The sequence below is a fragment of the Lissotriton vulgaris genome, chromosome 5 (genome assembly GCF_964263255.1).
Source record: "Lissotriton vulgaris chromosome 5, aLisVul1.2, whole genome shotgun sequence".
NCBI classification, from domain to species: domain Eukaryota; kingdom Metazoa; phylum Chordata; class Amphibia; order Caudata; family Salamandridae; genus Lissotriton; species Lissotriton vulgaris.
This window is the reverse complement of record NC_141693.1, coordinates 1,900,991,228-1,901,008,928: the sequence shown is the minus strand read 5'-3', so window position 1 is coordinate 1,901,008,928 and position 17,701 is coordinate 1,900,991,228. Positions and strand designations below refer to the sequence as shown.

Below are 17,701 nucleotides of genomic sequence, written 5' to 3'. Positions count from 1 at the left end.
CGTAATGTCCACATTTTGTTAACCAGATGCTAATGACCAGTACCCTAGCTAGCTTGAACTTCACCCCTGGATTGTTAGGGGATGTATGACATTGCAACGCATGCTTTTACCGCGCACGCTTTTACATCGCAACTTTTACAACGCATGCCTTTACAACGCATAGTGTTGAGGGGTGCTGGACAGTGAATAGTTAATTTACTCTTCCAACTCCAGTCCCCGTGGATAGTAGGGAAGGTGTTGGATAGTAAATTAAATCTATTCCCTATCCTAGAGCGCCCCCCAGCGCAATGCGTTGTAATGGTTTGCGTTGTAAAAGTTGCAATGTAAAAGCACTGCGTGGTAAAAGTTGCGTTGTAAAGGATTATTCCCTTGTCAGGATAGCCTGATAGTAGCATTCAGGGTTGTATCTGGAATCCAAATATACAAACACCTTCTGATTTTCTGTTTTTATTGTAAGTCGGCTCTCTGCCTGCCTGTTAGTGAATGCATTTCTGCTTCTAAAAGAAGACTTACTGGAGATTGATGCTATTGAGTATTAATTACTGTTCACACTGTATCTGAGATTCTAACTTCTCCCAACTCCTACAGTGAGCTACGCATGTCCCTGCCACCTAGCGTGAGTCAGGTGCCTGGAAGGGACTAACTTGTTTATTTAGATGGACAACAATAGTATTGATGGCTTGGGACTAGGACTAGAATAGTTCCCATTAAACACTGATTGTCCCAGAATCCCATGCAAATACTTTATGAGGACATTTGCATAGAACCATTGATTCAGTAGTTCACAAGGGTCTGGCGGAAGAAAGAAACACAATAGGAAATGAGAGAGCTTGCGGCCTGACATGTTAGGAGAATACAGAGACATATCATCCAAATGCGGCTGGGATTTGGAGAAGACGTATGGTACCTGAAGCATTTCACATAGGAGGATAAATCAGAGTTCAGGTGAAGCTCATCCCATTGTCTTAGGTGGAGAAATCAAGATTTAGGTTCTTTCTATTTCAGGACTTCTAGCTCAGTGTAGGATGTGGGGTTCTCGTTGTAGTTTTTTTTAAGAACCCAGCCTCGTAAATTATGTTGAAGGATTTAACAGCCTTATTCATCAAGGCCAAATCAGCTCGCAAAGGGCCAGATTCTGAGAATCTGGCCCTTTGCGAGTGCGATTTTTGCATTTGGGATTCATCATCCCAAATGCAAAAATCGCTGATTACGATCTCGCAATTTTGCGAGGAATTTCATTTAAGAAATCTCTATTTGAGATTCCTTAAATGCAATTCATCATCCACATTTCTTTTGCGAATTCGCAATTTCTGGCCGCAATTTACCGCGAGGTCAAACCTCGCTGTAAATTGCGAAAACTCAGAAAAATGCATTTAAATGCATTTTTCTGAGTTGCATGTTACACACACATGTCCTTTGGACATGTGTGTGTGCAACACCTGTGTCAAATGTCATTTGAGGGGTGCTACAGGGTGTCCTTTGGACACCCCTGGCACCCTTCAAATCGCAATCTTATTTGCGATTAGCAAATTGCTAATCGCAAATAAGGAATACTCCCCATTCATTCCTACGGGCCTTTTGGCCCATAGGATTGAATGGGGAGTTTTTCCTTATTTGCGATTAGCAATTTGCTAATCGCAAACAAGGAATCAGTAGGAATCGCAAAAAATTTTGCTAATCCTACTTGAATCCCGTTTTGCGAGTCCTTAATAGCGATTCGCTATAATTCGCTATTAGGGCCTCGCAAAACGGGAGATTGATGAATCAGGCCGTTAGTCTGAAACAAACTGTCTGGCAAAGTGTGTAGTTTTAAGATGGGGATGATGTGTTTAGAGTTCCTTTCATTTCTGATCAGGAATGGCGTGCAGGACCGTTTTCAGTGGGCCAGGACAGTCTCTTGTAGGGTAGTAAGAATGGAGTTGGTATCTTATCCGCGGGACAGGATGGGAGCTTGGACGGTGGAAAAGCAGCTGTTGTAGGCAGGAAGGCTTGGTTACAAGCAAGAGGCTGAGCTGGAACTGGCTGTCTGTGAGGTCCTCTTTACATATTCCTTGAAGGACAGGCTTGAGCATTTCAAGAACAAGCACATTTGTTTGTATTAGGTACTGACCTTTTTGACTCCTAAGATTTCCACTGAAATCATCATAAGCAGCGATCAGAGGATAGCATACAAATCACACCCATATTTACATTAGAATATCTGGGAATCCGGGTAATTGTCGAAATGTATGGATGCCTCACCCACACATGTATTGGTGGTTTAAATGAGACTTCAGCTAGCCCCAAAATGCACATCCTGAGAATGGAAAGAAATATATCACAGATGACGTCACTACAAGTAACGAGGTGGGGAGAATATGATAACAGCTACTGGGACACATGCTTACCATAACCTGTAGACTTCATGCACAGGTGCAGTTAAAGACCAGGCAGAGTGGGTGCTCACTAGACAGTTGATTAAAAGAATTGGGCAGGTACCAGGCAGCTCATAGCCAGGGTAGACTCACAGTAGCTTTGCAATGATCTGCAATATTCGTGCAATGTAAAAGGCAAATCAGTAGCTGGCAGTGTGGTTAGTTGAAGTGTGGGGAGGAGTGTTTTCTTAGGGTATTAAATAGTTTGGACAAGATGTAAGCTCTCATTTGCATCCTACATATTATTGGGTTGGCCATGGTGTAGAAGTGAGTTCAATCGAATATATATACATATATATATATATACACACATTCCCTTAATCAGTGGCCTGCAGCTAGTTTAGGGGTTGTATTCTAGGTTAGTTGTGGTGCGTCTGCCACGGAGGCTGATATACTCTCCAGACCGGACGTAGGCAATATCCTCTTTTCAGAAATGCCTTTGCTTAGTGGGGTCTGCAAGGGCTCAGTTGTGACAAACTTGTGAGATGCAACCATATGCTCCCCTTACATGTGGCGTGAGACCCTCATGGGTGCGTAGCTTGATTACAATCCCACGATTGATTGACGATGATTTTGACTCCACCTGTGTGTCTGTTGGATGGGATTCAGACAAAACATCAGCCATCACAGTACAAGTGAATACCAGGGTCAAGACTGCAAGTTCAGTCTTTATTGTTGCACCTAAGACGGTCTTGGTGCAGCTTATAAAAACTATTGTGCTTAAGTTGGTCTTACCATCGTACACTACACTACCTCCCAGCATTCGAGCAGTGTGAGATATCAGGGTCTGGTCGTGATTTATAAATCTATCCATTAGTTTGAGTGAGGGCAAATACACCTGCAGGCTGAAACACTATGTACTCTTTAAGATTGCAGAGCAAAGAACGGGTTGTATTTGTGATAAAAACAAAACACTAGCTGGAAAACTGCTGCAAGCCGCTGCAGTAAAGTAACGACCTTCCACCTAAGTTACGTAGAGCATCTTGCTTGATTGCGTTGAAAAAGGCCTGAAAACCTTTCTTTTTGTAAGTCACCAGTCTAACCCTGTATTGGGCTTTCAGAAACTGTGCAAGTGTCTGGACAGAACAAGTTTTACGGTGCCTTACAAATTGTAGTGTTCTCCGACGCGGGGTAGCCGTGCAGTCTACCCGCGTCGGAGACTTCACGCTATCGCTGGCGCCAGCTATGAAAAAAGGGTGCGTGGCCCAGCGCAAGCAGTTGGGACCACACGGAGATCAGAACAAGCTGCCTAATGTATTTTATGCGTCTGTGGCGCTAATGACATGCACGCACACGGCCCCCCTAAATATCACACTGGCAACAAGAGGCAGAAACGACCCCATGCAGTGTAGTTAATGAGCCTTAACCTCTGGAGATTTGTGAGCCTTTGTTCAAGGCTGAGTATCCCATGAAGTGCTGCCTGGCCTGTGCTAGCCTGCTGTGTGCCCCAGGCAAGTCTTCTGCATCCAGGGAAGGCCCTACAACCCCTGAGAGGGCCTGAAAGACAACGGAGGCCACTTCTGCTCACCCTGTTGAGCCCACGCATGTGTGTGCCCCAGCATCCAGGAAGGAGAAGAAGCCACGGTGAGGCCTAGCACATACAAGCCACTGGAGAGGACCCTGACAGCATGTTCATCGCCCTCGGCCAGGCGGCTGCTACCGCGGCCAGGAGGTAAGCAGTGCACATGCCATGAGGTGTGACTGCGTCTGTGCCAAGATGGCATTGATTCCTTCTATTGAGCCCTTTGTGGTGGACGGTGCACCCTCATCCCTTGCCCCGCGATGGAGAGACTGGACTGATCGCCTCCAAATCTACTTTGAAGGGGCGGCCATAGCCCGGGACATGCGCAGAGCCCTACTCCTCCACCTCGGAGGCAAAGACATCCACCGCATTTACAAAACCCTGGTGGAAGCCACACCCAAAACGTATGTCACGCTTCTCAACACCATAAATGCGCACTTCGAGCCAGTGGCGAACAGGGACTACGAGAGATTCATCTTACGCCAGGCCAAGCAAGAAATGAAATGAAATGAAATGAAATGAAAATGTGTTTTATAAAGCACGAATTAGCTGCCCAGAGGCGTCCAAGCGCTAAAGCTAACAGTGTCTAGACAACTGGGCAAGTGACAGAAACAAAAGAAAACAAAACTATTTATTAAACAAGTAAGTTTTAGGTGCTTCCTAAAAGAGGTAAGATCTGAATTGGACCTGAGAGACAGGGGTAAACTGTTCCAAAGCCTGGCCGCATTCAGGGAAAAGGAACGACCTCCTGCTCTGGACCGTTTAACCTTTGGCACCACGGCACAGAAGGCATTGGTAGACCGTAGCTGTCTGCTGGGGAGGTAGGGGGTGATTAAGGGACGACTAATTGCTGGACCAGTTTCCCAAAATGCCTGATGAGCAACACAGAGAGATTTAAAACTAATCCTATCCCTTACAGGGAGCCAGTGCAATTTATTTAGTCCAGGTCTAACAGAGGTCCTACGGGGGATTTGAAGCAGGGTCCGAGCCGTGCAGTTTTGGATTACCTGTAGCTTCCTCAGTGTAGAGTCTGGAGCTCCAAGATAGAGGGCATTTCCAAAGTCTAATCTGGAGAGAATCAATCCTTGAACAACAATTTGTTTGGCCTCAAATGGTAGCAAGGGAAGAATCTTCCTCAACATTCTAATGAGGCCAAAACAAGTGGCAGATAGCACGACAGCTTGATGGTCAAACGTCAAGGACTTGTCCAACCAGGCACCCAAGCTCTTGATAGCATCCTTGGGGACTGGAGGGGGACCCAAACAAGCTGGCCAGAACTGGTCGACCGCAGATGGAGCAGAACGACCCAACAGCATGACCTCTGTCTTGTCCCCATTAAGTTTGAGACAAGACAGGGTCATCCAGCTGTTGACTTTGTTCAGGCAGCCCACCAGATCCATCGTGCCCGCAGGGTCTTCAGCCCGCGTCAGAGAGACCACCAGCTGGGTATCGTCCGCCTAGGTCACGATCTTAACACCATATGGACGGACGATCCTAGCCAGCGGCCTCATGTATATATTAAACAGCGTCGGGCTGAGTGAAGAACCCTGCGGAACTCCACAGTTCAAGGGTCTGCTGGTAGAGATAGTGGTTCCCTCAAAGACCTGAAAATTTCTATTGGTTAAAAATGAACCAATCCACTCCAGCGCCCCTCCTTGAATCCCAATGTCCTGGAGGCGCTGCAATAAGATTTTGTGGTTTACAGTGTCAAAAGCGGCACTTAGATCGAGGAGGATGACGGCCGCCGATCCAAGATGCCTCTTGTTTCCTCCAGGACCGCCAGTAGAGCGGACTCCGTCCCATGCTTGGGGCGGAAGCCGGTTTGCGAGGGATCAAGCAGACTGTTCTTCTCTAAAAAGTTGGTCAGGAGGCTGTTGATATATTTTTCCAGCAATTTGCTGGCCCAAGGAAGCAGGGAGATTGGACGATAGTTACTGAAGTTGATGATGTCCATATTAGGCTTCTTAACAAGAGCTCTTACCCTAGCCTCTTTCCACGCCGATGGAACTATGTTGGTGGAAATTGAGGCATTAAGTACCTTCAGTATGACCGGCAAGATGGTATGACTGACAGTCTTTAAAAAGCTTGGAGGGGCGGGATCGCTAGGGGAGCCCGATTTGACCTGGGCCATTAATGTGGCTAATAAGTCCAAGTGCAACAAAGGGAAGTTCTCCAACACAGGTGACCCACTGTCAATCATGTGGTGTTTGGAGAACGCGGGATTGATGACTGGGATAGTTGAATGAGTAGTTGGAAAAGCAGAATAAATAAGATTAAATAAGATTAACTTTATTATAAAAGAAATCCGCCAGCTCATTACAACGAGTTTGTAAATTATCACAGTTTACAGGGGGCTGGGGGAGGACAGTGAAACTTTCGACGATCTGGTAAATTTCCTTGGAATTTGATCTAGCTTCAGTAATCTTTTGCGTATAGTATCTAGATTGAGCCTTCTTAATCTCTAGTTTATAATCCCGGATGGAATTTCTATATAGGGTTTTATCTAGATCGGTGTAGCCAAGTCGCCATTTTCTCTCTAGCCTTTTGCACTTGCGTTTGACTTCTTTGAGCTCATCAGTGTACCAAGGGGCCGAGATCTTAGACCTTTTGGTCCGAGTTGTCTTCATTGGAAGAATAGTGTCCAACGAGCGAGTTATCCAGTTGTTAAAAGAGTCATTGGCTACCGTGGGATCTGTGCTAAGGGGAGGTATTGTAGCTTGTAGTTCATCGGCCCACTTATCTGTTGGTAGTTTAGACCACCTTCTTGCCTCCCGTAATCCTGTCATAAGGGCAGGAGGTTTATGGATATGCCAGGTTAACGGGACTAGTCGATGGTCAGTCCACGGGAGCACAATGGAGGGTACTGTCGCCAGGTTCGTGCAGTTGCTAAACACAGGGTCCAATAAGTGCCCTTTCTCGTGTGTAGGTGAGAAGACAAGTTGAGTTAGCTGTAGTGCGGACAGAGCCGCAATTAGTTCTTGGGCAGCATAGTCACCAGTATCTTCAAAATGCATATTTGAATCGCCCAGTAGTGTAAAATTAGCAGAGGTGGCGGCTAAGTCTGCAACTACTGAGGGCACGGAGTCTATAAACTGTCTGATCGAACCAGGAGGGCGGTAGACCAGTACTCCGGAAAAGTTAATATTTGGTGAAAATTCCAGTCTAAACGACATGCTTTCACAGTCCAGGACTGGGGTGGGGGCGCATCGGCAAGTATAGCTATCTTTAAACTCTATTGCTAAACCGCCCCCTTTCCCAGAGATACGATCTGCCCTGACTATTTGATAGCCCTGTGGCAATGCTTGAATGAGATCAGGCTGAGACGACGACGTTAACCATGTCTCAGTAAAGAAAACAGCGTCCGGATTATGCTCATCAAGCAATAAGGATATTTCTGTTTGATGTTTGGGTAAAGACCTGCAATTTACAAGAAACATCCTAAAATAGTGCCAGGGTTCAGTGTTTGATGTGCCCTTAGGATAGGAATGGCAATGTTGACAGTTTGAGGGCAGATTCAAAGGGGCGTACAGAATTTTTCATTTACCGGAGGTCTCAGGTCGAGCAGCTCACTGAAATTATATCTTCTAAAAGGGCCATTGAAATGGGCAGGGGTCGTGGCCCCTGGCCCCGTCCTGTCGCGGACGGGCGCAGACGGGCTTGCCTTTGGAGCGCCCGCTGCGCCCGCCCGCTGCGCGGACGAGATGACAACATCTCTTTATTCAGTTGAGAGGCGGGTGGGAGGCGTCCAACAACTCGAGCGCCAACCCTGATTCCCCCAATATGTCCTCCTAGAGCCCTGACTCGCACAGAGGCAGAGGAATCGTTAGATGCGTTGTATGTATGTAACTGAACTTGTAAAGCGCCTGGTTACACTAACCAGTGTGTCCCTGTGCTAAAGTATAAGCCCCCCACAGCCTCCCCCCCGCCATCATGTCACCCATTTCCAAGCAAACCTCTAAAACCTATCCCCTAAAGAAAAAGTGGGTTTTCAGCTCTTTACGAAAAACCAACTCTGAGGTTTCCATACGGAGCTTGAGGGGTAATCTATTTCACAGTTGGGCTGCCAGAAAACGGAACGACCGCCCTCCCATTCTTGCTCTTCTGACTTTAGGAACCTTCACTAGGCCCGCCCCACTAGATCTTAGTTGCTGAGTCGGGTTGTGGGGGTTAGCACATTGAGAATATACTGAGGTCCTTTACCCTGTGTGATCTTATGACTGACACACAGGGCTTTAAACTGCACTCGTTCCTTGACTGGTAGCCAGTGTAGCGTCTCCAGCGCTTTTTTTAGAAGGAGCTGTCTTGGGGAACATCAACATCAGCCGGGCTGCCGCATTCAGGATGCGCTGAAGCCTCTGGAGACACCTCACATTTGCTCCCAAATAGAGGGCATTACCATAGTCCAGCCTTGAAGTAACCAAGGCATGGACTAAGGATTTCCTAGCTGTAATAGGTAATAAGTCCAGAGTCTTTCTCAGACCTCGAAGAATGTGAAAGCAAGTACCCGCAACACGTCTAGTGTGATACTCAAGTGAGATCCCCAGGTTCCTAACTTGTTCACTGGGTGTGGGAAGCGGTCCAAGCATCTGAGGCCACCATGCTGAAGTCCAGACTGACGGAGCCTTTCCAACAATCAACACCTCAGTTTTATCACTGTTTGAGACAGTTGCTGGCCATCCAGACCGCGAGGTCTTGTAAACAGGAGGTGAAATTGCTGGCTACACTCTCCACTGGCTGTTCCAAGGCCACAACCAGCTGAGCGTTCCACGGGTGTTTGAAAGAACTGGCCAGCACGTGCGGATTTCGTAATGAACAGGAACAAATCCGAGGTCAGATAATAAAAGCGTGCTGCTCGTCCAAACTCAGAGTAAACATTCTTCAGGGGGACGGCAAGTCTCTAGCGGACATCCTCACCCTGGGCCTGTCAAAAGAATTGTCGCACGCCAGAGCATCCCAAATGGCGGTGGCCCTCCACCAACCCATCAAGATGGAACAAGTCAACAAGGTGAAAAAGGCGAACCTGGTGAGGCCCAAAGCACGCCAAAACACAGGGAGAAGACAGCAAGATAAGAAAAGGGAATGCGGCTACTGCGGAGGCACACCCCTTTGCATGCAAGACTCCCCAGAGAGAGGGAAGAAGTGCACGGCTTGCGGGTGGATGAATCACTTTGCGGCGGTATGCAGGTCTGCAAAATCACGGAAAGAAGCAGCACAGGCAGTGGCTGAAGAGCGTGACAGTGAGGCCATAGATGATGATGCGGGAGACTACCCGGTCCACTATGTATTTGCAGTAGTTCAGCCATGACGGAAGAGACGATGACTTCCACGGTACAGAATCAAGATAACCACCAGGATGTGAGAGCCACAATAGACACTGGGGCCTCGATCGAACTAATGGCTGCCAATTAATATAATCAACTAAGCCCGCGCCAGCCACTACGCGAAGCAAGAATCAGGGTATTTGAATACGGACAGAAGACACTCATCTCGGTCTTGAGGTGCTTCAAGACTGAGCTGAGACACCAGGACCTCGTAATCCCCACCACAGTGTAAGTGACCAAGGAAGGAAGCGGTATGCTGATAAGCGGACAATCAGCAGAAGAGCTGATGCTAATATCATTTGCCATGGCGGTACAAGAGGAGGAACTGGAGGCCATCATGGAGTAGTTCGAAGACATCTTCAAAGGCATTGGATGCCTGAAAGGGAAAGAAGTCTCTCTCCACATCGACCCATCAGTCCAACCCGTGGCGCTGAGGCACAGGCGCATTGCGTTCCACCTGTGAAAGAAGATTGAAGAAGAGCTAGAGGCACTGGAGAAGCAAGGGATTATAGATAAGGTCAGTGGGCTCACCCCGTGGGTGTCCCCAATCTTAGTGGCACGGAAACCAAAACAGCCAGGGCAGGTCGGTATCTGCGTTACCATGCTCCTCCCATACGCCGCGATGAAAAGAGAGCGTCACCTAGCCCCCACCATCGACGACATATTGGGAGAACTGAGCGGCGCAACGTGGTTTTCGAAGATGGACTTTCGGTCTTTCGATACATCACCACCTTCTCTACGCACGTCGGCCTCAGAAGATACCGACGCTTCAATTTCAGTATCTCAAGTGCCGCAGAGGTGTTTCAAAACATCATCGGTGAAGTCCTCAGCGGGCTACCAGGGGTCTTAAACGTAAGCGACGACCATATACGCATTGTCGATAGAAGATCACCATCGTAGACTTCGCAGGGTTCTCCAGAGGATCAAAGAATCCCGACTGACCCTACACAGAGAAAAGTGCCTGTTCTTAAGGAACAAGATCAGTTTTTTTGGCTACACGTTCTCCGACCAAGGAGAGGCCCCAGACCCTGACAAAGCCCGAGACGTGCAGGAAGCCCCCGCACCCTCCAACATCTCGGAAATAAGGAGTTTCCTAGGAATGGTGAACTTTTGCGGGCGGTTTGTCCCGGATTTATCCAACCTCACAAAGCTCCTCAGGGAACTGACTAAATCCATCACCACATGGTAGTGGGGCCCTGAACAGGAACAAGCCTTCAAGGATACCAAAGCAGCCCTGTCGGAAGACACGACACTGTCATACTTTGACCCGGCCGATCCACCAACCTCGCTGTGGACGCCAGTCCATATGGGTTTGGAGCCGTGCTCACACAGTTGCAAGGAAATGGGGAGTGGGCCCGATAGCATACGCGAGCTGCTCCCTAACAGACACAGAACATATATACTAGCAGATAGAACGAGAAGCGATCGCCATCCACGGGGTCTGTCGCATTTCCACGTCTACGTGTACGGCCATCCATTCACAGTGTCCACAGACCACAAACCCCTCACCCCCCTGTTTCAAGGGTCAGCATACAAACCTACCCTGAGGATTGAAAAATGGATCCTTCAGCTGCAGGGGTATGACTAACGAGTGGAATACAAACCAGGCTCATCCAATCCAGCAGACTACCTCTCAAGGCATCCCAGGGCCACCACCAAAGCGGAAGAAGAGGAGCCGAAGCGGGAAGGTCCCGACCACTTCCCATGAGTCTCGAGACCATTGTAGAAGCCACCCGGATTGATGAATGCCTGCAACTGGGCATAATGGCGGTCTAATTGAATGACTGGCGCCACCATGACCAAACGGACGCCGCAAGCAAAAACCGTCCTGGAATCAAACGGGTCAAGGATGAACTTTCGGTCGACTGCAGTTGTTGTCTGCTCCGAGGCCCGCGACTGGTGATCTCATCAAGTCTGACTCAACAAGCTAGGGACCTCGCACACCGGGGACATCAAGGCATTCTGAAAACAAAGAGCCGGCTGAGGGCCAAGATGTGGTTCCCAGGGATGGACCCACTGGTTGAACCAACAGTCAGAACATGCTCATGGTGCCAGGCATCGGGTCAACCGGATCGCCCTCACCCCGTCATCACTGAAATAAAAATCCAACAGCCATGGGAGTGCGTGAGTGTGGATTTTAGACACCACCCAGATGGACGCTATGCCCTGGTGATCCTCGATGATTACACAAAGTACCCCGAAATCGAGATCGTGGGAAGTCAGACAGCCACGGAAGTTGTTACAAAATTCGAGAAAACCATTGCTACCCATGGAATATTCGAAGTGGTGAAGACAGACAACGGTCCACCCTTCAATGGACAAGAGTTTGCAGACAATCTCAAGGGCTGGGGAATTTAACACAAGAAGGTGACCTCGCGCTGGCCCCAAGCAAATGGTGAAGTAGAGAGGTTCATGCGCACTCTCAACAAAGTAATACGCATCGGGCATGCGGATGGATCACCGCTCGAGAAGACCATATACAGCTTCCTGAGAGAGTAACGGTTGACACCCCATCTCACGACCGAGGCAGCCCCGGGGTCGGCAAGCATGGGCCGAATAGTGCGAGACACCATCCCACTTCACCCAAGCTGGACCCCATCTCAGATTGACACTGGAAAATCCTAGCCAACAGGACCAGCTTCAATGACCAAGCCAGCGCCGACCGACGAGCCGGATGTTGGTCATTCAAGTAAGGGACAGAGTCTATGTCAAGGACAGGTACCCTGGGAGCAATTTCAGGCTTCCGTTTGAACATCAGCCATGGACAGTTATCCGCCGAACCGGCACCTTGATAACAGCCAGAAGAGGAACCGAGGAAATCACACACAACATCTCTTTCTTCAAAAAGGTACACGACGGAACTCCGGACCAGCAGCCATCGGACAACCTGGACGCCAGACCACGTGAACCGCCAGTGGAGGAAGGAACCGATAGTGACCCAGTAGCGACCCCCACTTAAGATATGAGCCTATCCGACCATAACACCCCTTCACTCTTTGGAAAACCAGTGGGAATACTGCAAGTTCCCCTGTGAGATCCCCTGAGAGTGAAGTCTCGCAGGAAATGACCCCGTCGTTGCCACCATCACAGGGGGAACACTCCAGATATGGCCTGAGAAGAAACCCGGCTCCATCATCCCGGCTGGCAGACTTTATGGTGAGACGAACCTGGGACTGGAATTCTAGTGACTAGTAACAGATCTACATGATCAATGTTTTGTTTGTTGTTTAATAAAGGTTGGAAGTCTGGCTGTGTATTTATAGCTGGCACGTGTCGTCACGCGCCAGCTATAAATAAAGGGGCGTGGGCCGGCGCAAGCAGTCGGGACCACATGGAGACCAGAACAAGCTGCCTGATGTATTTTATGCGGCCGCGATGCTAATGACATGCACGCAAGCGGCCCCCCCAAATATCACACAAATGTCTTTACTTAACTTATTGTTGAGTGCAAATGATGGTTACCAAGTATGTTCTTTGTGACCTACTTTCTGGAGGGGTAAGAGAACAGCCGCTAAAGAGAGAATTTACTGAAGATATTGAGCAGACTGCTTTAGTCTTTTCATATGTAGTCGACTAGTGAAAAAATTAAAGCATGGAATTAAAGATGTACGCTGTTAGTATTTGTTAAATATCACTCCTGAATTAAGAATGTACAAATTAATATATGCTTTCCAGTTAGACCTTTCAATCAATCACTGGGATTTGGCAAAGCACTCAGCTGCTTCAAAGAAGCATCCTGGCGCCCAAAGTAGAGACTAAGTACATGACTGGGCACTCAAATCTAGTTTTGAGCAAAAAGCCAGGTTTTTAAATCTTTCCTGAAGTGATGTTCAGACTTGGCCATGCAGATTTTGGAAGGCAGGCCTGAGAGCCAGAGAACGTCTAGGTTCAGAGCTCACCATTACATGAATAGATGGCTGGTCATGCACTGAAGTACAGAGATATCTTCAACCCTGACAAGCTCTCCTTGGGTTCAGGGGACATAAACATGTCAGAGGTAATAGCAAGGACACTTGAAACTCAGAGCTAAAGAGTGAAATTTTTTGGGGAAATAATAATAATCCACATTTGTAAAGCGCGAACCATCACCCGTTAGGGTCTCTAGGCGCTGGGGGCTGTCGGGGAGATTAAGCAAGCTATTGCCCAGAGTCGCATGGTGCTGGGCTAATCTGCCACCGGCCCTGGGGATCGAACCGTGATCCCCAGGTTCCGGAGTCAGTCACACTGGCCGCGGCGCCACACCTCTCCCTTACGGGTGATGGAAAATAGTTTGCACATTCTTTCCTGTTTATCATTTTTACTATCTGTTGCGTTTTCTATGCCATCTCATTCTCCCTCTTCCTGTCTCCTGCAGAGAGTGTCACGTTTGATGAAAGGACCGCCTACAACAAGCTCCTTCTCTCCAAGGACGCCAAGAAGGTTCAACCCACCGACCAGGCACTCAACGTGCCTAATACTGAGGAGCGGTTTGACACAGAACCATGCATCCTGGGACTCCAACGATTCACAGAAGGGAAACATTACTGGGAGGTTGAGGTGCAAGAAGAGAGCGGCAGATTTTGGTCTGCCGGGGCGGCTGAAGAGACAGTGAGGAGAAAGGGTGGCTTCCGTGAATCACCAGACATCGGCATCTTTGTTCTTCGTGCTACCCAAGATGAATACTTGCCAGTTACCACCGATGCGGACCCTATCCACCTGACAGGGAGACTCCAGCGAATAGGGGTGTTTCTAGACTTCGAGGGGGGGCAACTAGTATTTTTCAATGCTGTCAACAAGCAGCATGTTTTCACTTTCGAGCACAATTTTGCAACCCAAATGGTCCCATTCTTCTATATTGGGCAAGGAACTGAATTTACAGTCCTCTGAAATCTGCATTCTATTTATGAACTACATTTAGTGACATCCAAATACATTTTAGTTAGTAATCTTAAAAACGTCGACCCAAAAAAGCTCAAGTGCTTCGCGGTTTAGTAAATGATGTGTGAGATATTTGGCATTAAAAATACAAGCAGAGCTCAGGCCATGATGCATTCTACCTTACCTCTACCTCGAACTACCGAACAAATGTGGATTGGCTGGGGATGGAGGCCTCTGTTTTGGTCCATGAGATCCAGGATGATAGGATTCTTGCCCGGCTCCTCTTCGCATCCGGCTGGTGGTGGTTGTCCAAGCTGAATGGGACCTTCAGAAACCCACTAGGTAGCCAGAGAAGTTGCACTATATACAGAAGGAGAGAATTGGGCCTGGACATTATACAAGTGGCACTTCATATGACTAGTTCATGAATAACCTTCCATCATTGGCCATCCTGGTAAGGTCATTAGGCATTCTGGTAAGGTTACATCATGGTGATGTAGGAAGGCACATGGCAGTTCTCCCTCCTTCCAGGCCGTAAAATGTAAGCGTCTTGTGAAGCATCCCTCATACTAAATGAAGAAAAACCCAACAAACTAAGCTGTCACTTGCTTGTGCTCTCTAAATTCTTCTGCCTTCCAATGCTACTGGCTTTCATTTCACTATAAGGGAAGGTGCTGTCATTGCTTCAAACAGGTCCACCCACCCTCTATATCTTTTTCAATCTATATGCCATATTCCTAGATAATCCAGTGAACTGTTTCAACTTCATACAATTACAATATAGATGTAATGAGTTTTAACAATTTGTGTTGATCTTCTGTGTGTGGGCAGCTTATCCCTAGGTTCAAAGTAGGACAATGGGTATACCAACATGTCCAACTATGTCTGAGTCACAAGTAACCTCATCCTTAGGTGAACAATCTGTCCCCTGGGTATATGAATTGAGTTTCCCAAGTTGAAGTAGTTAACAATCCACTTCTGCTCTCAGAACATCGGTAACCTTCCAATCACATATGAACAGTATCTATACCTTTCGACTCTATAGAGCACTCCCTTTCCTTTCAGCCATATGTGTTCTAAACAAATACCACTTGTAGTTCCGTAAGTTTGTGGGTCTGGTTCGATGATTCCGAACCCGTTCAATAAAGGTCGTCGGAAATAGACGATTTTGGTGTCAGCAGACTGCAAATGACGAGTGTAGCGTGTACAAGTGTTTTCGCATGAATCGATCAATGAGAACACTCTGTATTTGGGGATTTCGTTTAAACCCTCCGGGTTCCATTTTGTATGTGGCAGCCATTTTGTGTGGTTGCCCTCACATAGGTCAATGATTGTGGCCGAACGAGTCCTTGAGACACCTATGCTTTAGCTGACTCTTGAATGACCTGGCCGAACTGACTCCCTTGCCCGAGGCCGACCTCGTTGAGCCAGTTCCTTGTTAAGCAGCTGGTCACATAAAGATCAAAGAGTAGGACGTGCCCGAGTTTATAGTTCACTGCACGCTCCTTTCTATCTTGCTTCCAATCTGTTTCTGTTCCTTCCTTTACGACATAATCACTGATATGGGTAGAGGGTTTTATGATGGGTTTGTCCGGCCTGACTGAACAGGAAGATGCAATTTGCTTGGTCATTTCTGGTGGGCTGGACAACGGATAGTGGGATTATCGTCATACGCTACTTTTGAAATGTCATTGGTCTATTTGTATGAACCCAATGCTAATTTTGAATGTTGCCTGAGGCTTGATTTTTGGCATAAAAGACCATTCTCTGCTTATTGAAAGTGTGCAGTCTCTAGCGAACCACCCGTGTGTGCTTCGTAGACCTCTGTTCCTGGTTGCAGCCAATAAACTTTGGTCTTTGACGTCATCAAGAAGTATCCCGTGTCTCTGTTTGCCAAGGCAGGGGAACTCAAAGGCATCGGGCGTTTTCCCTGACGACGCTGGGTTCTAAAACCCGGTCCTTCAGTTGGCGCCCAACGTGGGGCGACTTCAGCGGTACCGGTCCAAGCCCGAAGATCGTGAGGAGCTTCTTGTGAAAATTCTGGAGGAAGGCCTGCCACTTCATCGACCCCTGTATGTCGCTGTGGTCCGAAAGTCTTTGCTGCGAGGTTTCCTGCTTTCCGACGGCTACGAAGGACTGCTGCCTAACTGTCGCCCTGTCTTGGAGCCTTAGACGTTTGTAGAGCCAGACGATTGACGGGTCTTCTGGTGACGCCATCGACATTTCAGTTAAGTATGAGTGGAGCGTCTCCTAGTCCTTAGTTTGTTTTTGGTATCCCTTTAGTGGATCGCTTTGATTTAGTACCTGCAGGCCCCAAAGCTAAGGGACTCGTGTATTCGCGAGATTATCGTTTGAGATTTCTCTTGTTGTTTGAAGCTAGACTAGTGGGCAAGATGCCTGGTCTTAGCAGACTTGGAAAGATATTTGGTTGTGGTTGTTCTAAGGATTCCCGGTTAGAGGATTCGTGTCCGGTTCCTCCAATTGGAACTCCTACATATGAATTGTACGTGAAACATGGTGTGGGCCCTATTAGCTATAATGAGATCTGGGTAAAATATACGAGGAAAGACGGTGTCCTACAGTGGCCCCAATACGGTAGTTTTGAAACTGAGATTCTAGACAATCTCGAAGTGAAATTGTTCAAGAAGAAAGCCCGGCCGGCAATGTTTGACTCTTTCCGCATATGGCGCAAAGAAGCCAAACAGAAAGAAATTAAATTAGCGAAAAAGAATAAACGAGAACGAGGCATGTCAATGGTACAAGCTGCTGTTGCGTATAGGGATAATGAGGAAGACCAAGAGAGTGAACAGATGATAAGAGTGAAGAAGTTAGCGGTAGATAGATGCTACCCAGTTTTGCCGCCTAAAGAGCAGGAAGACAAGAAAGAACTTGCGAAAGATCCTTTAATGTCACATTTATTGAGTTCTCCACCTCCTTATGCACAGAGTGCTGCGGCACCACCGCCACCAGTTGTGGCTGTGCAAGCTCCGGCTGTTGTGCCACCTGCGATTCCTCCACAGCCAGCTCCTCTTTCGTTGGCTACTGTTCCTTTGGCGCAGCCTTCTCAGGGGCCGCCAACTTTGCCTTCCCCTTTGTCTGCTACTCCTATGCCTGTCTATGGTACTCCTTCTGTTCCGACTTTGGATTCTTCGGCTATTGTTCCGTCTTCCCTTATTCTTCCATCTTCTCCTTCTACAGCGAATGACTGCTGCTTTTTCTGGTTTTCTTTCTCCTTTGTTGGGACAATTGGGTATGTCTCCAGTTAGTGAGCGTAGACAATCACGTAGTCAATTGCTTGACACGGATGAGCGTGTAATTTTGGATCACATGGCACGTAGATGGATTACGTATACCTCCCAGTATGATCTTGAGGGTATTATGGATGTTTTTCAGCAATGGAAAGCACCGAAGCAACGGTACGTTTTTGAAATGATGTGTGTTTTCCTCCATGAACAATGGATGGACGAAGTGGGTAAAGCTCCTGAAGAATTGTATTGAGTGTGTTTCAAGTTTGAGAAAGGGACGATTGTGAGTCTTCTCGACATTGAGAGAGCGGTATCGACGTTGTTGTCGTTTCGTAATAGTGC

The 17,701-nt window shown here is 47.8% G+C and overlaps 1 protein-coding gene across 2 annotated transcripts in view; it reads left to right on the top strand.

Annotated features, from left to right (window-relative positions):
• The window catches only part of LOC147717672 (butyrophilin subfamily 1 member A1-like), a 148,431-nt gene extending 132,458 nt beyond the window's left edge, over positions 1 to 15,973 (top strand). For both annotated transcript variants that reach the window (XM_086924465.1, XM_086924464.1), the window contains one exon: positions 13,612 to 15,973. In XM_086924465.1, coding sequence (XP_086780591.1) covers positions 13,612 to 14,123 — 512 coding nt within the window. In that variant the 3' untranslated portion in view covers positions 14,124 to 15,973. The remainder of the gene's footprint in view (positions 1 to 13,611) is intronic.
• The last annotated feature ends 1,728 nt before the right edge of the window (positions 15,974 to 17,701 follow it).